The 23,806-nt window shown below is 40.8% G+C and overlaps 1 protein-coding gene across 6 annotated transcripts in view; it reads right to left on the minus strand.

The window, feature by feature from the left end:
- The window catches only part of LOC119720855 (proto-oncogene vav-like), a 94,777-nt gene that overhangs the window by 22,570 nt on the left and 48,401 nt on the right, over positions 1-23,806 (minus strand). For 3 of the 6 annotated variants that reach the window (XM_038190718.1, XM_038190719.1, XM_038190716.1), the window contains 6 exons: positions 23,245-23,340; positions 22,556-22,656; positions 21,947-22,128; positions 16,584-16,619; positions 5,437-5,549; positions 1,841-1,963 (listed from right to left, as the gene is read on the minus strand). In XM_038190718.1, coding sequence (XP_038046646.1) covers positions 1,841-1,963; positions 5,437-5,549; positions 16,584-16,619; positions 21,947-22,128; positions 22,556-22,656; positions 23,245-23,340 — 651 coding nt within the window. The remainder of the gene's footprint in view (positions 1-1,840; positions 1,964-5,436; positions 5,550-16,583; positions 16,620-21,946; positions 22,129-22,555; positions 22,657-23,244; positions 23,341-23,806) is intronic. The other 3 variants (XM_038190717.1, XM_038190721.1, XM_038190720.1) reach the window with 3 other exon arrangements.

Here is a 23,806-nt window from a genome sequence, read left to right on the forward strand (position 1 = left end):
TTTTCCCTGTGGGAATAGAGAATTCCTAGGTTCTTTGTGAACCAGATAGCTAGTTCTGTGTGAACAACAGTTAGCCAACTCCCAAGACTCACGGTCTACTGGGAGAGTCCGGAGGAAGATTCGGAACCGAGTCCTGTGTGGACCAGGCATCGAGCCAGATTCCAAGGCCCGGAGAGGTCACCCATGTTCCCCAAGCCGGGAGTTCATCCGCCTAAGTGGGACCGTCAAAGCGCCGGAGGGATGTTGTGTGTGACTGGTGCTCCAAATCGACCACCCGTGTCACAAGTGTGAGCTTTGAACACAGCAAGTCCTTCAAAAGGTTTTGAACAGTGACTGTTTAGGGGGTTGATTGCATTTGTTTTGGGGTATTGGAAACAGCCGTATAACACATAATACAGGATCCTTATAATGCCATGATATAGTTGAGTATCCGTCACTCAAAGTATAAGTAATCCATATAGTGGCATAATTCAATTGAAATAATTTGTACATAGTAAATTTCCGTTTGTTTAATATATTTATTTGTCGTAATTAAATAGTATTTTGTCTTGATCATACACATTTTGCCGTCCGGAGTTTGATTTTCTGTCCTGCTGATTTGTCAAATATATCCACTACTGTCCTCCATGGGAAAAACAGACCCATGGTGTGACAGCGGCCATCCCCCAACCCAGTCATCATCATGCAGTGAAGACCGGATCCTAAGACTGTTATTAAGGGAATAACAGTGTGAGGACCCGGTCTTCACTGCGTGATAATGACCGGGTGTGGGGGTGACCGCTGTTAATGGACCGAGACAAAAAATACCTTTTTAACGAAATAAACAGTTAAAATGCTCCAATTTTGTGACTTTCTTTCGGCGATATTTCCAGACTTTTTTGTGTTCATGTTCATGGGCCATATTTTAACTTATGCGTGGTACCCTGTCTCTTCGACAAGCGTTGTTATATGCACCACAGCCGGGCCCAGGTTGTGCTGGACATTGCTGGACAACGTCTTCATTGCATACGTGTACGACGTCCAGGGTTTGGACTTTTGCTGCCGTAGCGAAACAAATTACAACAATGTTTTCATATTTTTACCTGATGGAGGAAGCTGAAATTTCGTTTACACACTCCTTGTGTCCAGAATTACAAAGATGCTTGGTTTAGGAAAGGTAAATATGTCGTTGGGCGAAGTGTTTAAAGAAAATAAATCGTAGATCTACGCTTTCGTTGTAAACATCCTCAGTATACTGCACTGCTGTATGTACGATGTCCAGTCGTTTTAAAACTTCCTTACGCGCGCGCGCACCCATAGCAACTGTGTTGCGTACGCGCGCGTCAGTCTCACGCGAAGGTGGTTGAGCGCATGTGCAGTGCTGTATTGTTACAAGCTGCCGTATGACTGTTGTAAATTTGGCCAATCATTGCCTTCCACATGGGGCTGGATCAATGCTGGTTCAGGGGCAATTTTTTTCACTTGGTCATTATCACCGTTAATGCACGGCCACGTGATCGAGTCTCGACCAATCAGAAACCATCAACTCTCCAAGGTATTTATTAATCCCTAATAGTAATGCACAACCACTATAGGGTACAACCACTATAATGAACATTTTTGTACGGACCCCATCGTGTGTTATAGTGACGTCCTACTGTATAGTAAACTGATTGCAAACAGCAAGACTGCCATAGCCAAATATTACACATCATCACATATGGGTTGTGCATTCTGTCACTTTTTTCTTTGCAAAAGAACAAAATTTCACAAAATTTCACCACTTTTCCACAACTTTCATGATAGCTATAAATCCAAGGAGTTTCCAGGAATTGTCCATGACTGTGGAAACCTTGCTTACTTGATACTGATGGCATGAGTCTGGTGCTCTGATTCCTTGACGCTGTCTCTGACTAGGTAGCAACTGTCTGGCTTTTCTTTGAGCTGATCAATGGCTGTGACGCGGTCCATTTTACCCACATACCTGGTCAAGAGAATACACACTGTGTTTGAATTTGTATTACTTATGTTGTATAATTTCACTCACAAAAACTTAGGCTGTTTTGTTATTAATAACTTGGATTGAGATCTGCTCCCCCCCCCCCATTTAAAAAAAAAATAAACAGAAAATAATTAAAAGCTAGAAATGTGTTTGTAGACAAACACCAGCTGTTTCTGCTGTTTGAAATGATTCTGTGACATATCAAGTTAGGCCAAACAAACAAAATGGTGTGTTTACGGTAACGGCCTGAAAAAAAATCCAGGTAATTAGGTAGGGAAATAACTTTATTTTGTATTTTTTTTCCTTTCATTTCAGACAGTTCTGCATGCTCATAAACCATGCATGTTCTTTCACAAAAAAAATTGTATAGAAATATCATTCAATTATTCAAGCATTCAAGATATTCAATTGAAACATTTCATTCCAAATTAATTTGTACCGTCCTAGGGTTCTCCCAAGGATTTTTTCAAACCTGTGGGGGGAAGTTTTGCTGTGATTCAACAACCTGCGAAGCCATAGGGGTGGGATTAAAAATGTTGAACTTTAGAAGCTCTCTGGTGCATTTTAGAGCAAATCTGGGGGAAACTTAAGAAAAGTCCTTAAAATTCAGAGAAGATCTTGTAGGCCCCTTATATTTTTGTAATTAAAGAAAAACATTAAAATTGTTAACTTAAAAAAAATCAACATTTCATAACCTGTGTTAAAGCTTCCTGAACTAGAAAAGAATGGATTACATTTACAAGTAAGTTTCAAATTAAGAAATTAAGGTGAAGAAAAAAATCACTTTTGCTTCCGATAACATGCCTTTCAAAATAGCGTCGGTTGGTCGGAAAAATTATTTCGCCAATTTTTTGGGGGGTGCTGATTGAATGGAGCATCATAATAAAATGGTATAGAGCAAGGAATCATGTTTATTTTGTGCCTGGATTATTTTCCTTTGCGCCACAAAAATTATCAAGACTGGCCATCAAAAGTGAATAAAACTTGCCTCACTAATTAAAAGAAAATTTAGGCAAAAAAAGCATTTTGCCTGTTTCAGTAAAATGACCCCTACTGACCATTAAGTGACCTTCGATCCTGATCTGAGAAAACACCATATGAAGCTTGGGTCATTTGTCAATATGGCCATGTTTGGTTGAAATCGGACCAAGCGTTTGGGAGAAGCATTTTAAAGGAGTACAAATACAAATACAGTACCTTGCTCTTTCAACGACAAAGGTAAGGAATCCAGCATCATTAACCCTCTGTGACAGATTCTGGGCCAACAGAGCCCCTTGAAAATAGAATATTTGATTTTTGAATATAAAAAGATTCACAGCCTGGCGCCAGATTACCCCAAGCAGAAATTTTCAGCACAAATCTTAGATATTGGCCCCCAAAAACCCTATACATTAATGAAGTGACTTGCCAGTCCAAAAAGTTGGTGTGGCACCCTATCTTTGGAGGGCCATATCTCAGAAACCCTTAGGAGTTGAAACCTACAATTTTGTATGTGTTTGTAATACATGTACATAGAAAGGTAGGCCTACTTCTATTTTTGTTTAAGCCAAATCTCAGTCCATCACCATAGGGACCTCTGGGTTGAGTTCATGTGGAATGACCTAAATGTAGACCCCAAAAGGTACTTTCTATCATGTGAGGTCACCGAGAGGAGTAATCCTGCTTATATCAAGACACAGCAAGCCTTGTAAAGTTGGTCCCAGGGAGCAATTGGTCAGTCAGTTGGTCTGTTGATCAGTTGGCTGGTGGATTTGTGACCATCAAGTACAAAATCTGTTTGAAGTGTATAGAATCCGTTCTGGGGGAACTGGAAATGGTTACAACATGTACATGTGCTGGATTTGATTCTGCAAAATTGACCTATCAGGATTCAGCCACAAGTCCTGTAAGCTTTGCACCAGGGTGACCGTTTTAGCCGAATTTGGGCTAAATTTGACAGATTTTTGAAATTAAAAAAAAAAACCCGACTTTGACAGAAAATCCAGCAGAATGAATTTTTTAGTAGATTTCTAGCAAAATTCTGCAAAATGGGTGATTCTGACAGAACAAAAAATATAGCAGATTTGAAAAATACAGCTGATTTATTTGGAAAAGGCTTCTATTTTGTTCAAACAAACCCTTGCCAGTGTTGGAGTACTCGTACTCGAACTCGAATACAACTCGAGTACCAATAAGTACTTGGCCCGTACTCGATCATAAGTACTCGAAAAAAGCACGTACTCGTAATTTTGTACTCGGACTCATCCCTTAACTCGACAAATTGTACTCGGTGAACTCGACCCCAGTCGCGCAGTACTCGAAAGAAAATTCGGATTTTTTTTTTTATACTAAACTTTGACCAAAAATTTCACAGAGTGTATATGAAAATGATGAAAGTATCGCGATGTATTCTTTATCGACTCCAAATCAAGTATTCGTGAATGGGTATTGGCAGCGCTCGCAGTATTGCTGGTGCACATTTTTTACTGTCCTATTCCTACTGAATACTACAAGAATACCAGCGAAATAAATCGCAACCTTCTTTCCAAGGGCTGCATGTGCGTTGATCACACGAGGCATTTTCTAACTAACAAGGCGCGGAAAGAGCGTATCTGTGGGGAAGAGGTTGTGCACATCACTCTCTGTTGGAAACGTGTAAAATAGGGAACACAAAATGAAAAGGTATTTATAAGCATTGCAAAACCGACTCTTGGCTTAACCTTCAGAATGAGGAAGATCGTCAATAAATCAAGAATTCCAAGCAAAAACAACACTTTTTAATTTGTGTATGTATTAATTTCTTGGAATGCCAGGTAATTACTTTACACATCACATGTAAGTAACGGTGCTAATTTCCATAATGCTTAAGTTTAAAAATGTACTCGGGATTTACTCGATATCTTTGTACTCGTACTCGGCCCGTACTCCGACTCTGAAAAACTCGAACTCGGATTTTTGGCCCAGGACTCGACTAAAAAGTACTCGGACTCGGCCCGTACTCGGCACTGTGTGTACTTGGTACTCAAGTTTTGGTACTCGACTACAACACTGACCCTTGCACAACGGGATAGGTAGGCATACAGCCAGTCAAGCATTGAGGTTCCCTGATGTGTGCGAGTACATATTAAAGTAATGTAGACATTGGAAGCCAGGCTAGACGAGCGCAATTTAAAAAAAAAATTCATGATTTTGATTCTGGTTTAAGGAAATTGTATAACATCTGCATAAGAGTGTAAGTGTTTATTATGTATTTTGTGTAATTATAGGTGATTTAGCAGATTTTTGTTAAATCTAGCAGATTTTTGAAGTGCATCTAGCAGAATTTTGCCATGACCTTACGGTCACCCTGCTTTGCACAAAGGCAACAATCCATGTATCGCCAACAATGCCACACTGCATGTTAAGGTCACTCTTTTTACATTACTAATATTGTGGCATGAGGCCTAATGGATCAATAAGAGACCCCAGAAACTTACCACTGAGAATCCAATATGGTCCCTGGATTTGGGCTGGAGCTTCGCTTGTCATGATGAGGGCTGCGATGGCTAGAAATACCGGTAGGAACTGTCACCTCATAGTTTGGACGCTGCTATGAATAAATGTAAACCAAATCTATGATCCACTCTATCAAAATAAAGTCAATTTAGAAATCAAGAAAGTTCACTGGTTGTAAAAAGGATTGATTCACAATACAATGTAACACCAAGCATTTGCCTTGAACAGCCAACTGTCAAATTGTTTTTCAATTTTGCATGTACGAGTCCCCCCCCCCCCCCCCAAAAGGCTCCAATTTCTAATATGCGTGCGTTGCCGTAGCCATGCGCGTCAGCAAAAGCCGCGTTGCCGCACCACTTTTGGGGCAAGCTCCATACCAGAAACCAAAGACTTTCTTTTTTGGCCTAATCATCCATTCTCCATTGGTTACATGTACATGTATGTGTGGTACCAAACAACCGTGCATGTAAATACATGTACATGTGGAAACATCATGAAAAGGACTATATTGTAGTCCTAAGCAAAAGATATTACACCCAATGCACATGTTTATGACCTCGCACACTTCCCATTGTGGGGTGTTCCAGTGCATTAGGGAAACAGAATTGTTCATGAAGTCCAAGTGTTGCTATGCAATAGTATCTTAGGTTAGCTTCCAACTGTGAATCCCCAGCAAATGCCTGTTAATCTGTTAGAGGTGCCATACTCAAATCCTCATGATAAACAAAGTTTTCTTTTTATTGGTGTCTGGATTGAAGTTATGTCAACTTAATTTTTATTCTCTTGATAACAAAGCTATGCATAAGGTGTAATAAAACAAATACAACATAATTTAGGCCGAGAAAAATAGCTCTGCTTCAGATTACATGCTTTTCAAAAACAGGGTTGGTAGGTGGGAATTTTTTTGGGCTCTAGTGTCTTTAATTCCATAGGGTATTTCTGACACAGGCTGTTCCAGCAATATGCCCAAGGACTTGTGTACAAAATGCTCTGATGAGACATCTAAAACACACACATCTACTTTACAAGACTGATACAGTCCAGTCTACTTCACCACTACATCCACCACCTACACAAATGTCACCAAACCATCATGACTTGAGCTTGACAATAGCAGAAAAAGAAAAGGAAAGACAGAACAAGTACATGTAAGTGCTTGCGCTACAACCGCTTGACTCCCTAAGCAATGAAACAGTATTTAATACTTACACTGACGCATGCAAAAATAAAATGAAAGCTTTTCACATTTGCACAAATGCGGAAAATATTGCTCTTAAGATATATATATATATCTACAAGCTGGTTTACCCGATCATAGATCGGGTAGGGCGTAGTGTTGGGGATGAAAATGTGGGGAGTTAAATGTAAATGGGGGATATAGTTGGGGAGACATGCAGTTAAAGAATAGCAATTTCTGTGGTGTGATCTGAGGCAATTTCTGATCACTAAAACCAATTTGAGCAAAAGATCATCTGTGAAAGTTGTGAGTTGTGAGTAATTGAATCAGCTACATGTATTCTGAGCAATAGAATCATTATTGTAGGCTACAATATTTTATTCGGGGAAGAAAAAGTGTGTGGGGGGGGGGGGGGAAGACCAAACAATGTCCCCCCTCAAAATGTGTGTGTGTGTGTGGGGGGGGGGGGGGGATTCCCCCTGTCCCCCGTCGATTTACGCACATGATAATTATGTACCATGGCAACTGTCTGTAAATGTTGCCGTTGGTCTGTTAAATTGGCTTTTTGTGAGGCAGTCGCATTTGGAAAACGTAGTGAAAAGGTTACTGTAGTACACAGGCGAAGGCTGGTTGTACAGTTTGACAATAAATCATAATGCAATAAAACGTGAAGGTGTCATTTAAAATGAAAATGTTGAGTGTTACCAAAAAATTACAAACGGTCTGAATCATGGAGGAAGGTCATAATTAAGTTTCAGTATTGGACTCTTCAACAAACGTAAACTTGAACTTCTTACAATTTGCGAGACCGTCTGCGATTCAACTTTTATTCAAGTTGGTTCAACCATCTATATATAAGAGCAAGTTTTACTCGGCCTCCGAGAAATGTTTGCTTCTGAAAGGATCCGAGACCGCGGCTTCACGTCCGTGGAAAAATGAGGGTGTCTTCCGCCGGGTCGGACACTTTTTCGTCGATTTTTTTGTGACTTCGTTTTAAGATCGCGATATTTGAAGCATTAATGCATCGATCCTTCGTTGACCCCAAACAGGCCCCCGAAAATATAACGCGACACTGAATTATACGTGGCGGGCAGCGAACTCACAACGCTCAGGCTTGGTGGTGGAAGCATGGAGCTGTAAACACATTATGGAAGCAACAGCACTCTATCACGCGACGTCACATGCTTGCGCTTCAAATAGCGAGCACCGTAGACCCAACCTCGTTTGCAGGGTGTGGAGCAGGCTGCAGTACGCGTTGCCATCGACAGTTTTGCATAGCCCGGAAATACTATGCAGTGTAGACTTTCGATTGGTCAGACCGCGCAAGGCATACTAATGTGTGGTCCTTCTGAGTATTCGTTGCACTCGGCGCAGGGGCGGCAAGCGAAGCATATGAAAGAATAGGGACACTTGATGGCCACGCACCATGGAGAAAAAATATTTTGCCAAGGTCACCCCATGCTGCCATTTGGTGAACTCTTTTGAAAAACAGCCCAGTAGAACACGTAAACGCAACCCCTACGTCGAAGCCGCTGACCTCGCACAGTCTAGACACGCAGAAAAAGCCAGCACAGGGGGCAGACAGGCAGTCAAAGTGAAAGCGCACACGACGGCAAATTCCTGCAAAAAACGCAGTCACGAAAAATCGACGAAACGGATCGCCGGTCCGTACGGGAAAATCAGGACGACCCGAAGTGTCCGACCCGGCGGAAGACACCCTCCGCATTTTGCCACGGACGTGGAGCGATTTTGGCGTCGCGGGAGCCCGCGGTCTCGGATCCTTTCATGAGCAAACATCGTCTGGGAGGCCGAGTTAAACTCTCTCTTATATATATAGATATGTTGTAAAAAGTTACTGTGAATATAGTAGAGTCATTTCTGTTAATGGACCCCATGCACGCCTGTGTTCCATCTGTGAATACTGTTGCCCTCTAGGGGTACAAACTGGGAACTTAGTAAAAGTAATGGCACTACAATAAACTAAAATAGTTGTAGTGGCTATATGAAATGACTCTGTGACATGTGGTGACATGTGATGACGTCATCATGGTGACACATCCCAGTCTTGGTAAACCTTCCAAGTTACAACCAAATTGGACATACGGTTCCGTAGATAGAGACATTTGAAAATGCACCTTTGCAGTTTGATGACATCAAATTTTGGGAGATGACGACGACAATACAAATTAAAGGCAGGAAAAGAGACAAATTATCCATCACTTTTTGCACGTGGGAATAGTTTAAATCATCACACGCTTGACATGAAGTGATAAAGATCCTGCCCCTTATGTTTTTTTTTTTAGACTTTACTAATTTATGCCCTTCTCTGTTTGACTTCTATTTTTTGTTATAGTCATCTGGATTAAGGGATGGAGATGTTTCGATTTTGAAAGCATTCCATTCTTCATAATTATTTCTCCGTTCTGTTTATTCTCTGCTCTTTTTACCATTGGGGGAAGGGGTTGCTTTTTTCCAGGGGTCAGTTCATGTTTTGCACACTATCAGCGATGTGGTACAGAAGTCATTGTGATCTTCTTCCGTGAAAGTTGTTTGTGCTGCTGTTTGGCCAAAAACTCCATCAGGTCAGTCACCACACTATAGATGGTGTCATTCATTGCTGGAACAGTGCATAAGAACTCCCAAAACTAGAACTTGCAGTTACAAAAACAACTAGCCAGAGGAAGCGGGATCGTTTATGTTTAATTGTTTAATTGCACCAAACTTGGGGTAGCTTTCCTGATCAAACAAAAGCCAGGTTTACCCATTGTTCGTTTGTAATAAAAACCTCTCTATTGGCTTAGACCCATTGTAATGAAAGTCCCTCTGACAGCACCATAACCGCAACACTCATTGTCAGTCTTTTACAAACCCCCCACTGGCTGCACAACACACACAGATAGGGCCTATCAGGCATTCTTCAAACCACAGCGCGGATAAATGAGCAGATTAGCATTAGCACGATAATTATTAGCACCTTCCTTCTGGATTTACTGTGATTGAGTAAATGAAAAGGCATTTTCAAATTGTACTCGCCATGAAGATGTTGGTAACAATGCTTTTTAATGGAACTGTTTCTGACCCAAACGCTCACATCCATGTTCTCATGCTAATACAGCTTGTAATAGACTGAGAGCCGGATAGTGTTTAATTAAAATTTTGGGAACATGCCAAGTGGGGCCAATTTTGCATTTTATCAAAATGTTGAGAACAAGAACGAAACCAGTATCATTTGATAGCTTGGAACTTGTAGATTATGGAAATATAACTTAAGAATGATTTTAGATCAGACTAATCAACTTAAGAACGGCCCGAAAAACGCGGAGGGTGGGCGTGGCCGTCACCCCCTTCTTTTTCACTTTCGCTGATACCGTTGCAACGCAACGGTAGAGGAGAAAATAAAACCAGTTTCCATTGATGCCTTAACACTCATGGAATATAAAAACATAACTTAAGGGTGGTTTTAGGTTTGACTAATTACCTTAAGAGCGGCGGGAAAAGCGCAGAGGGGCGGGGCCTCAACCCCCCACCACGTACATTTTGGCTCCTATCGTCGCAAGGCATTTGTTAAATCCTGCCAAGTTTCTTTCACAGTTGTTCTGATGTCTTGCGGTTATTTTGACACCGAGTTTATGAAAATAGAGTATAACTAATGTCACGAAATGTCCTTTTTCTAACACAGGTAGGCCTACATGCACATGAAAGCATGCATGACAGTGCTGTCTAACAGATCGAATTGAAACTGTGCAAATGAAAACAAAATTTAAATTGGTAAAATGAAACCATTTTTATTGATGCTTTGGCACTTGTGGAACATGAAAATATGACTTTAGAGCTCCTTTTGGTCAAACTAATTAACTTAAGAGCAGCGTGAACAGTGCAGAGGGGCGGGGCCGCAACCCCCCTCCGAGTACATTTTGGTCGCTATCATTACAATGCATTTATCAAATTCTGCCAAGTTTCTCTGACAGTTGTCCTAATGTCATGCGGTTATTTTGACACCAAATTTATGAAAAGGGCATACCTTTGCTACAAACTTTTAAAATACCAACAAAACGGGAATAGGCTTAAATGTTAACTTTTCCATTATGTGTGTAGGACGTACATCGGAGGGCGCATGAGAGTGCCGAATAACTATGACAACAAAATATTTTAACAGGTGGAATTGAAACTTTACAGATGCCGAAAGATTTCAGGAGTCGTTTCATTAGAGATATCAACTTCTGCTTAAAATAATAATGCGAAAGCACAGGTAGCAGGAGCTGGCGAATTAAAAACAAATTTTATAGTAAAGTTTTCCGGTTTGAAGCAAAAGATTAAATTGAATCTTAAGGGGCAGTGGGTATAGGCTTACGGAGCTGTTAAGGTCAAATATCGTACAAAGTTTTGCATTTTGAGACTTAAGCACAAAACTCCTTGCGCTGGTTCTTCATGCTATGCATATAATGATTGGATGTGAGAAAATATTCATATTTGCCTTCTGGTCACTTTCAAAAGGTCAATTAACTTTGTATACCCTGTTTATGATATTTAAGAATGTATTATTTAAACCCTACTTGTCCACGACCCATATCTAATCTTACGATATGAATTCTTAACATGATAATGAACTTTTAAAAGTGGGGAAAGTTCATAGCTGGTGAAGTTATGGGCGTTGCCAGGATTTTGTTCTAGAGGGGGCAAAGCACAGTCCCCCCCCCCCCAAAAAAAACACCCATTAAATGACCAGTAATGACTTCGCACCTCTTTTCCTTTCCCTGTTCCCTTTTTTTTTTTGGGGGGGGGGGTTTCCAGTTTGGGGGAGACGCCCATGTGAGAGATCAGCGGTCTTTGTATACCCATTTTTCACTGTCTAAATAATGAATCAGAAATTAATTAGGTGTTGGGCTTTAGCCATAGAGCTATATTAAATAACTAGAGCGCTAACTCATCATGCTGCGCGCGGAGATGCTTTGAAGCCCTCCTGGTCGTCATTGACGGTTCAAATAAACGTGACGACAAAAAGCATCTGCAGCGAATACGCGCACGCGTTGCGTTGTTTGCGTAGAGCAAAATGACACGCTCATTTGCTGATCGTGCATTTTGATTTTGGGCGTATTGGCTTCGATAACGCACCGGTATGGAACACAAACTCAGATGCAAATAGCCGTACAAAAGCCGTACAAAATTTCTAGGTCTCCATAGGTTTGTGCACAAACATGGATGCGCCCAGCAGGCATTACTTTGTACACGAAGTTAGCGCTCTAGTAATTTAATATAGCTCTATGGCTTTAGCCCAAAACCTATTTTTATTGTATGGGTTCAATGTTATTAGGTGTTGGGCTTAAGCCCAACACCTATTGTTTTTGTATGGGTTCAATGTTATTATTATTCTCCAAGACACAATTCACTTCCAGAACTGTTTGGAAAACTGGAAACATATATGAACTTCATTTGTCAATACATGAATGCACAATCCACTGAAGATGTGCTTTTTTTGTAATTACGTCATTATGACGTCATCAAGGGTCACGTGACATCACTTGAAAGTTTAATAGATTTAATCTTTGAAATTCCATATAAAATCAACCTTGACAGACCGGAACTTGAATTTTGTGGGAATCAACATAATAATACATCTTCATTTTATCTTGTGCGCGTAAAATCACGTGACCTTTCCTTCCGGTCGAAACCAGAAGTGCCTAATAATTTGAAAGTGGAAAAAGATATGAATTCGCTTTTAAAGATGTAAGTGTTTGCCTGGATTGATCTTTCAAAAAAAGTAATGGGTGACACCATGAAGATTTGGAGCGCCCTCTAGCGGCAGGTATGTCTGTGGCGAAGTTTGCAGTATTCGCTTCAAAATTAATGTTCATGATGACCTTAATGCAGACAAGACCTATGCGCGAAAAAAAAATGATTACGTCATCAGATCGGAAGTTACAATAAATAGACCTTTAAACCTTCAAAAATTGCTAAAAAATCAACCGTGATAAATATAATCAAGATTTGGCTATATATAGCACAGTTAAAATAGCTCTTGAACTTTCTGGTAATAACGTCACAATGACGTCATCAAGTATCATATTACAAGCAATCAAAGATTTCTAGATTCAATCTTTAAAAATCAATATAAAATCAACTGCTACAGATTTGATTTTGTTTTTTATGGCAATTGATACAATATTGCAGGGTCGTAATTTTCGGTATTAAGTGCAAAATCACGTGACCCTTCCTTCCGGTTGAAACCGAAAGTGGCTTATTATTTGAAATGGCAGAAGATGCGAACTTGCTTTCAATGATGTGAGTGTCTGCCTAGGCAGTACTGTACAACAATTTTACAGGTGACGTCATCAAATGTTAGAGCGCCCTCTGGCGGCATGTTGAAAACGTCAAACATGGATTTAAACATGCATATTTTGATTGTGTGTGGCAAAGTTTGCGGTAATCCATGGCCCAACATCGTGTGGTTGTTCCTACAACCTCTAGTTTTGACTATTGTTCTACAGGATCTCGCGAATTAAGACCCAAAGACGATTTAGTTATTTAGAGTATCTGATACCCATGTCCCCTGTTTTCATGCCCGGCGCAACAGAGCATGCATAAATTGCATGCATAAAGAAGCTAGCATAAAGAAGCTAGTCAGACAAAGTTACAACAATGCACCAGTGAGTTTGGTAAAAGGGTTACAAAATGTGGCTGGTTATCGTGAACTTGAAATAATGTTTCATGGTTGGGTAAAGCGCTTTGGCTACTTTGATTCCGTGCAAAGGTCATAAATCAGAATAAAAATGCTAAGGTTAACAAAGTTAATTGAACTGTCCCAGGACAACGAAAATCTGAAATGCTCTCCCCACATCGGGAATTATTTTAATGGATAATGGAATATCAGTATAATACATCTGTGAAGTTTCAATTCAACCTGTTGAAATGTTTTGTTGTTGTGGTCATTTAAAGTCAGTCGGCACTCTCATGCGCCCTCCGATGTACGTTATGGAACGTTGAATGGAAAAGTTAACATTAGCTTATACCTGTTTTGGTATTTGAATATTGTGTGGCGAAGGTAGGCCCTATATTCATAAATTTGGTGTCAAAATAACCGCAAGACATTAGGACAACTATCAGAGAAACTTGGCAGAATTTAATAAATGCATTGCGACTGTAGGAGCCAAAATGTTCTCAGAGGGGGGTTGTAGCCCCGCCCCCTCCACGCTGTTGACGCTGCTCTTAAATTAATTAGTTTGACCAAAAGGAACTCTTAAGTTATATTTTCATATTCCACCAGTGCCAAAGCATCAATAAAAATGGTTTCATTTTACCAATTTAAATTTTGTAGTACATTTGCACAATTTCAATTCAATCTGTTAGACAGCACTGTCATGCACGCTTTCATGTCCATGTACTACCTGTGTTGGAAAATGGACATTTTATGACCAAGTTATGCCCTATTTTCATAAACTTGGTGTTACCATTACTGCAAGACATCAGAACAGCTGTGAAAAAAACTTGGCAGGATTTAACAAATGCCTTGCGACGATAGGAGCCAAAATGTACGTGGTGGGGGGTTGAGGCCCCGCCCCTCTGCGCATTTCCCGCCGCTCTTAAGGTAATTAGTCAAACCTAAAACCACCCTTAAGTTATGTTTTTATATTCCATGAGTGTTAAGGCATCAATGGAAACTGGTTTTATTTTCTCCTCTACTGTTGCGTTAGAACGGTATCAGCAAAAATGAAAAGAAGGGGGTGACGGCCACGCCCATCCTCCGCGCTTTTCAGGCCGTTCTTAAGTTAATTAGTCTGATCTAAAATCATTCTTGAGTTATATTGCCATAATCTACAAGTTCCAAGCTATCAAATGATACTGGTTTCGTTCTTGTTCTCAAAATTTTGATTAAATGCAAAATTGGCCACATTTGGCATGGCGCAAATGGACCTTTGTCTGATCTAGCAAAACTTAAGAATGGCCATTCTGTGATCAGGGTCGATGACACTATGCTTTAAGACAATCAGAAAATTTGTTCCCAAAATTTTGATTAAACACTATCAAGCTCTCCGTTTAAATTTTCTCTGCGAGAAATGTGCACATTTTGGTCGGGACTGACGAAAAAATGCTCGTGGTAACCGTGTTCTGTTACCCAACTGCGCTATTTAAATTTTAAAAATAAAAAAAAATAAATTGGAACAACATTTACAACCAATGTTTGGATCTGCTGTGCTTAGTGTACATGTATCATAGACAAGCTGGTTTACCCGATCATAGATCGGGTAGGGCGTAGTGTTGGGGATGAAAATGTGGGGAGTTAAATGTAAATGGGGGATATAGTTGGGGAGACATGCAGTTATAGAAAAGCAATTTATGTGGTGTGATCTGAGACAATTTCTGACCACTAAAACCAATTTGAGCAAAAGATCGTCTTTTAAAGTTTGGAGTTTGGAGTAATTGAATCAGCTACATGTATTCTGAGTAATGAGAATCATTATTGTAGGCTACAATATTTTTATTCGGGGAAGAAAAAGTGTGGGGGGGGGCCAAACAATGTCCCCCGCCTGAAAATGTGGGGGGGGGGGGGGGCGGGTTCCCCCTGTCCCCGTCGATTTACGCACATGATAATTATGTACCGTGGCAACTGTCTGTAAATGTTGCCGTTGGTCTGTTAAATTGGCTTTTTGTGAGGCAGTCGCATTTTGGAAAACGTAGTGAAAAGGTTACCGTAGTACACAGGCGAAGCCTGATTGTACAGTTTTGACAATAAATAATATTGCAATAAAACGTGAAGGTGTCATTTGAAATGAAAATGTTGAGTGTGACCATAAAATATGGAGGAAGGTCATAATTAAGTTTCAGTATTGGACTCTTCAACAAACGTTAACTTGAACTTCTTACAATTTGCGAGACCGTCTGACGAGGAAAAAGTCGATTCAACTTTTATTCAAGTTGGTTCAACCATCTATATAAGAGCAAGTTTTACTCGGCCTCCGTCTCCCGCGACGCCAAAATGGCTTCACGTCCATGGAAAAATGTGGAGGGTGTCTTCCACCGGGTCGGACACTAAAGTCTTTTTTGTCGATTTTTTTGTGACTGCGTTTAAGATCGCGATAAGTTGAAGCAATGCATCGATCCTTCGTTGATCCCAAACAGGCCCCCGAAATTATAACGCGACACTGAATTATACGTGGCGGGCAGCGAACTCACAACGCTCAGCCTTGGTGGTGGAAGCATGGAGCTGTAAACACATTATGGAAGCAACAGCACTCTATCACGCGACGTCACATGCTTGTGCTTCAAATAGCGAGCACCGTAGACTCAACCTCGTTTGCAGGGTGTGGAGCAGGCTGCAGTACGCGTTGCCATCGACGGTTTTACGCATAGCCAGGAAGTACCACACAGTGTAGACTTTCGATTGGTCAGACCGCGCAAGGCATGTGTAGTCCTTCTGAGTATTCGTTGCACTCGGCGCAGGGGCGGCAAGCAAAGCACAGAAAAGAATAGGGACACTTGGTGGCCACGCACCATGGAGAAAAAATATTTTGCCAAGGTCACCCCATACTACCATTTGGTGAACGCTTTGGTAGTACGGCCGAGTAGAACACGTAAACGAAACCCCTACGTTGACCTCGCACAGTCTAGACACGCAGAAAGGCCAGCACAGGGGGCGGCCAGGCAGTCAACGTGAAAGCGCACACGACGGCAAATTCCTGCGCAAAACACAGTCACGAAAAATCTACGAAACGGATCGCCGGTCCGTACGGGAAAATCAGGATGACCCGAAGTGTCCGACCCGGCGGAAGACACCCTCCGCATTTTTCCACGGACGTGGAGCGATTCTGGCGCAAACATCGTCTGGGAGGCCGAGTTAAACTCTCTCTTTTATATATAGATGAGACCGCTTTTCATACTAGTTATTCAGTTAATTCAGGGCAGTGAGATGTGTTCACATGCATACAACTGTGGTTATTAGATACAACAGCAGCTTACCAAGTGACCAGCAGCCTGGCTTTGTCTCTGCGGCACCTGGGAAAAACCAGATGTCATGTTGGGAACCAGGCAAAATACTACTGGATAGTAAACACTACATATATATATATATATACATTCATCTGCAGGCACTAGCTTTTTTTTTCTAATGATGTACTTCAATATTACTATACCTCATACATATCATAATTGAGAGTCAAATTCTCGCTGGTCAATTCACATTCATGTGTCAGCCACTAGTTTACATGTGTGCACACGAGGAGAGATGCACAAGGTAAATATGCATGAGTAATACAATAATGCACAAGTTGGCTGTGCACTAGTCCACTATGCACGTGCTTTACAAAGCAATTCGGGCGATTCACAATGCAGTGCGCCACCAAGAGTTTGCCACGGAGAGTCCATTTTTGGCTGTTTCGGCAACCAGCCAAAACAGCCTTTGTTTTTTGTGAAGATTTTTTTTCTTCTTTTTTTTGGGCTTTTTCGCAAATTTGCGAAAAGCCTTTCTTTTTGATCCGATTTTTTTTTGGGGGGGGGGGCTTTTTTCGCAATTTGCGAAAAAGCCTTTCTTTTAGTTCTGATTTTCTTTTTTTAGGGGGGGGGGGGCATCTTCTTTTTGTGCCAAAAATCCCATAGACTTTGTGCACGATTTTAGTACACGCCACTTTTGGCATTGAACTTTGTCATACATCATTCAAATTAAGCATATGCTTTGTCCTTATGGCAAAGTTGTGTCCCGAAGAGTGACGTCATGATTACGTCATCAGGGGTCACGTGACGTCATCACAAACGTGCATATTTTGAAGTCCTATATCCACAGAACAGTAAGTCTGATTTAGGTTGAAACCTGGTATGAGGGTAGACCGGGATGTGTTACAGGTAAAAATGGAGGTGACGTCAGATGACGTCATCGTGTGATTTTATATGAATTTTTGAATTTTTGGACCTTTAAGCCATATCTCACGAACGCAACGTGCTAAATTCAAAATTCTTTTTGTATTATGTTTGTTAGGTAATAGGTATATGCACACAAAATTTTAAAATGTGTGACGTCATCATGATGTCATCAAAAATGCATTTTTTTTTTTTTTTTTTTAAACGGATATAAGGGAAGGTCCGATCGTCATGAAACTTGGTGGATAGGTAGATAATGGTACTAGTATGGAAAATCCGAAATGACGTCACGATGACGTCATCGGTTGATTTTTTAATGTTTTTTTTAATATTTATAATTTTATTCCGCTTCCACAATTGCACACTTCCTTTCATCGGATTGACTGTAAACTTGGTTTAAACTTGATCAAACCAAGACCACAGTGACAAAATATGCATTGAGAAGGGTTTTCAAGATGACGTCATCGCAGGGCATGTCACGTCATATGATAAAGCTTATTTTTGGAAATATTCTAAGCATTGTAATCAACCTTTAACTGTATTAAACACTCTAAAAAGTGACTGCAAAGGACAAACATAGCATAAACATTTATAAAATGCGAAAAAGCCCTGTGTTCTGTTTTCAAACAGACATACAGCTCTAGTTTTCTTTTTCAGTCATTTTGCCCATAGCATTTGTACACGTTTTTCTTGTCCAAGGCACTTTGGGCACGATAATCAATCTGATTGCCTTTATACTCGGCACACTCTTAGACCAGCATCTGAAGATGTGTGCCGAACATTGACATCATCGTGACGTCATCATGAGTCACGTGACATCACATTATATGCGATTTTCCTGTTGTTACCATTTTCTAGTAGAATTCGGCTAGATCTGACAGATCGGGCTATATCTCTAGAACTACAGGTCCGATTGGGTTGAAAGTTGGTATGTACCTAGACCGGGATGTCTTGTAGACGTCATATAAAAATAAACATATTTTGAAGGCCAATATCTTCAGAACTACAGGTCTGATTGGGTTCAAACTTACCTAGACTGGGATGTGTTATGGATGAAATTGATGTGACGTCATCATGACGTCATCATGTGACATGTGACGTCATAATTCAAAGCCCTATGAGAATGTAATCACATATTACATGCCAACATTTATTATAAACAGAACTACACATTCTTCCTGGATGGAACTTATGCTTGAAACTTTACATGTCACGTCACCAAAAAATCGCCGACACAGCCCTGTGTTTGTCCACAAACATAAGTCTAGTTCAAGTTTACGGTCGACAAAACATGGCCCATTTGAATGAGTGTCAGTAGACATCTTGTGCTAATATGTTAAAGATTGGGGCATGGGGTTCTACTGACTTACAAAAAAAAAAAATATAAAAAGAAAAGAATCATACGCTTACGAAACTACCGACCGGAAAAACTTACAATTCCAAATGTCCCGCGCTGCGAATTTGTCGACTATCTCCCACAATGTACTGCGAAAAATGAACTCTCCGTGGCAAACTCTTGGTGGCACATTGCATTGTGAATCGCCCGAATTGTGGAACTAGCACACAGGGGTGCGCATGCATGCTGGAGCATCGCCCTAGTTTAAGCTACACGAAAAGATGGTGGCACATGCATAACAATGTTTTGCTGAAAAATGATGGGTAACTCGACAAAGTTTGTTGAATATGTATGCGCTATGTAAAACAAATAAAACATTGTTTGTATTTCGGGTTGATAGTCAATATTAGCTCCCTCGGTATTGGAAGTTAACAAACTTGCTCCCACAAGTTTGTGAACTTCTACTACCTCAGGGGACCAAAAATCGACCACCAACCCTCAAACCATGTTTTATATGTATACTAAAATACTGTTGTCAGGGACTAGGGAACTACAATGTACATATTCAATGCAATGGCTGCTGATGTCAAGGTGGTAAGTGTTTTTTACAGTAGGACCAGTGAAGTGGCAACTACATGTGAATCAATGCAACTCTTAAAAATGAAAACGCAAACTATTTGGTTTTGTCATAAACAGTATGTCATACACACTATTCACGCCACTCAAACTGGATGCAAGGCTGTGTGTGCTGCATCAGCATGCAGGCATCGCTGGCCCCGGGCTCCACGTCCACACACACGGCCAACTCCAATCTGTCGCTCTACGAAGCTAACAGTGCATGCACACATGCAGTCCTGCCCATCAGGAGCCACAGCCCTTGGTCCAAAAGGACCAGAACCTTGATTCAACTGTTACTTCTGGGTTTTGAAGTTAGGTTAATGAGAATGAGCTGCTTACGATCGAACAGATCTGATTGGCCCTTTACTGGACGCGCCACGCTGTTTAAGAACATGCTGTGGGTCGCTTCACGCATGCCAGCGTTGCGTTACTAAACCAACAATCATTGATCTGTGGCGTGAATGGCCGATGAGGAACATACATTATTCATACTGGATAATTTACATATCCTCTCAGTGTCAGAATAATCTAGGCTGTGAATCGAGCTGTGTGTGTGCGTGACTATGTAAACACCGGCAATCGTGGACCTAGGACAAAAGGGTTTGGGCACAAACAATACATTCACGATTGACCGAATGTCCACGATTAAAATTCATGTACAAAACCAATGAGAGCTGTTGTTAAAAAGTACAAACAAAGCAATGACGATTTGGGACAATAGGGGTCCACGATTGCCGGTGTTTACGAAGATGGGTGGACAACCGAGAGTAATTGGGACTCACATGGGGGCAGTGTGTGTGCACGTACAATGTGACAGTGTGTACATACAGTATACACTGAGAGCTTTGTGCGTGTGACCAATCGGGTTTTGCCAAGCGGTGCCAGGTACGGTACGGGGAGGCTAGCTATGCACAGCCAGCGATGATCATATGCTGATACGGCACTCACACAGCCTTGCAATCAAGGCTACTTAAACTGCAGTGAAAATGCTGTTGAAAATTTGCTGGAATTTTGTATGAACAATAAATTTTACACACAATTTGAGTAAAATTAGAACCAGCTAGATCAGAAGTGTCTCACAAAAGAACAAAATATCTTTTAGAAATGTGAACAAAAACCAGGTATGGACTTATAATTCCTTTGAAATGTGTTTCTTACATTAAGTCCAGTAGCAAGATGTTCTCATGGAGGCTAAGCTTATCTGACACTTGGTGGTGTTCATACTAGAATCTACTTATTTATGGACCCCATGTGCAAGAATCATCCCCCCAGCTTTGACAAAGAGAGACATGCCCCAACAATTGAACGCCAGATTCTGATGCCCACATCAAAACATTACATGTTCAAATTCTAGTCTCTCATGTCCTACACATTGAAGCAGACAGTGGTCACCATGTACTATTTCTCTACAGAGACAATAGTAATGCAAAGCTGCATTTTCAGCATCTTTCTAGCACTCAAGGCTTCAAGTAGTAAAGTTGCACAGTCTATGCTCTTTGCGAACAACAGATCCACTCTGCGAGTAGACTGGTTCCTACAACATTGATAGTTACATAGGTACTTTAAAAGTGAATAACTTCTGTACAGCTAGAAAAATGGCAATAAAAAGAAGATATATTTGTCAGTGTAACTCCAAAATGATGCCTTAATGGAAAGCTCATTAGTTCAGTAGAGCTTGAAATTAGCCATTCAAATTGATACTTATTTTGGGGGGTGCAACAGTGTTGTAAGTGTCCTTCTTTGTGTCCCCACCTATATTGAAATATAGGATTGTGTGGACATAATCACACCTTAGCACCAAGACTGTGCTGACTCAGTACTTGAAAAGAGTTTAGTAAAGAATAATAATGTTTGGACGCACTGCAGCCTAAAGCCCAGTGACCACCTTCCCGATTTCACCAGTTCACCAGATCATCGGGCCATTGTACAAAGGTGTGCTCTGAAAATTTGCACTGATCTGACCGTGTACCGGGCAACCGGATGAAATCAAACATGTTTGATTTTTTTTTCAAATCCAATTTCACCGGATACGATTTCACCGGACACAATATTCATGTTAACCAATCAGATTCACAAAGGAAGTCACATGGTTGTCGTCATGTGACTGGTCATCATGTGACTGATAATCATGTGACTGATTATAGGACGGTATCGGGCATGCGTGCAGGTAACGTTGCGGTCCAACCGCAACGGTGAAAAAAAAACGTACCAGTTATGGGGTGATCCGGGCAACTGGTATATTTGGGAAAGTGTGCCGGGCTTAAGATCAACATGAAATGTTACAAATTCTTGGACATTTTCAGCACACCTCTTTGTGCAAAAACTTAGATTTTTGCCTTAATCTAAGCCCACATACTTGGGCCACTTGGTCTATTTTTTTTTATCTTTATGTCCTATCGCACCTGCTTAAATACGTCTGTATAATTATGGGACTCAATTATAACAATAATGCCATCCCAAAAATGTGTGGACACATCATTTTCAACAACAAAGAATTAAGAAAGTTGCTACATACCACATGTTCAGCCGGGAAGAATCCTTGCTCATAAGTCTGGGTGGATCGTCCCTTCCACCATTTGGGGTCCTCTTTGTTGAGGATCTCGATCAGTTCGTTCCACTCAAAGACAAGGGGGTTGGCTCCTGGGGGCGGGCGGGGAATACCTTGGTATTTCTTGATGGCCTTCACCACTTGGGAACCTATGCAAATGGTCACATGCCCAACTGTGAACAAGTTTGGTAATAACCATACAAGTGCTGGGCCACACACAGCTACACAATTTTGAAATATTACAAGTGGTGTTCAAGTTCCAAGAGTCATGCGTTGAAGCCCAAGTGGAATGGAGACATGAAGACATGGAGACATGGAGACATAAAGGGGAGAGGAAAGATGGCAGATGGGAACACAATACATAAATGCTGTGCAAATGAAGGTTTAAGGAATGTTGTGATGAAATTATCAGCATTGTTCACAAACTGAAAACATACTGGATGACAAGATTCTGGAATGTTGATAAGAATGGTGCAACAAAAACTGGTTAAAATGGGCCTGTTGCAGGTAACGTTTTCTGCAATTCATCCCTGATATGTATTACAGTGACTCCTAATCATTGCAGAGGTTTCTTACCCTGACGCTGTTGACAATGCTGGACAGTCTCCTTGTTCAGACACTCTTTGTGCACGTTGATATTGCACACCTGACACTTGTAGCCTTGGAAGAACTGACCTCTAAAAGCCATCCACAGAAATTTGAATAGTTTACAAAAAGATTTCAATGAACAAAAAAAAGAAGCTGCTGCAAACTGCTTACTAAACTGGATCAGCGGAGTGGAGGAATTAAATACCATGCATGTGTAATTAATTTCAATATACCGGTATGGTGGACAGTGGAAAAATCCCAACATATCAAAAAATTACAGAACCAACCCCCAACTTTGTTTTTGGTCTATATCATTACCCATAACTTTTTCCCCCATAACTTGCATTTAATTTTGACCAAAAGGGCTATAAGTAACATCAATTCTCACTCGATCACAACTGCAATTGCTGGAAAAGCAGACGATCTTGAAACCATGGAAATGGACTATTTGTCTATGTCTATCACTAAGCATTTCATTGTCAGAAACCATATCTGTACTCCCATAGCCGATTGGCTTCTGACATTTAGTCACATTAGGATCAAATAAAGGCATGTGAGCATTCAATTAGCTAGGCTCGTAAGGCTAAACATTCTACCTTTTCTCCAGTCAACCAAAGAGGATTCAATCAAACGCACTCCTAAAACAACTTTCGAAACAAAAAGTAACACAAATTTACCTCAGGAGCTTTTGGCATTCTTGGCAGTAAGTGGGATCCTTAAAACTGACGTACTCATACTTGTGCTCGCTGTTTGGCATAGGTACGATGTTATCCCTAACATAAAAAAACAACAAAGACACTGTAATTATGTGGGAAACAGTGATAACACAGCAAGGCAAGGGTGCATGTTATCCATTCTCAGGGAGAGTCTTTGGGCCTAAAATCCGAAAAATGAAGTATCCAGACACCACTCTTTTGGTTCTGTACAAAGTATATAGAGAGTTGAGTGCATTTTCAAAGTATTTTCTAACAAAATGAAAATGTTTCTCAGTCCCAGATTCATGTCTTTTCAACATTTTTGCAATGACTGACCTTCATTGAGATAATATATGATGAAAAAAATTGGCATCAGGATGCAACATTATTTCTCTAAAATATTACACGACACGTCTAGCCTCTTTTCTTTTGAATTTCTTGATAGAGTGAGGTGTGCATTGAAGTGTGGCAATGGCAAGGGGTAGTGATGCGGATGAGAGGGCCCTGATCAGTGTAGAAATAATTGTGGGTAGTAATGAGGGTG

The sequence above is a fragment of the Patiria miniata genome, unplaced genomic scaffold (genome assembly GCF_015706575.1).
Source record: "Patiria miniata isolate m_02_andy unplaced genomic scaffold, ASM1570657v1 HiC_scaffold_9, whole genome shotgun sequence".
Taxonomy (NCBI): domain Eukaryota; kingdom Metazoa; phylum Echinodermata; class Asteroidea; order Valvatida; family Asterinidae; genus Patiria; species Patiria miniata.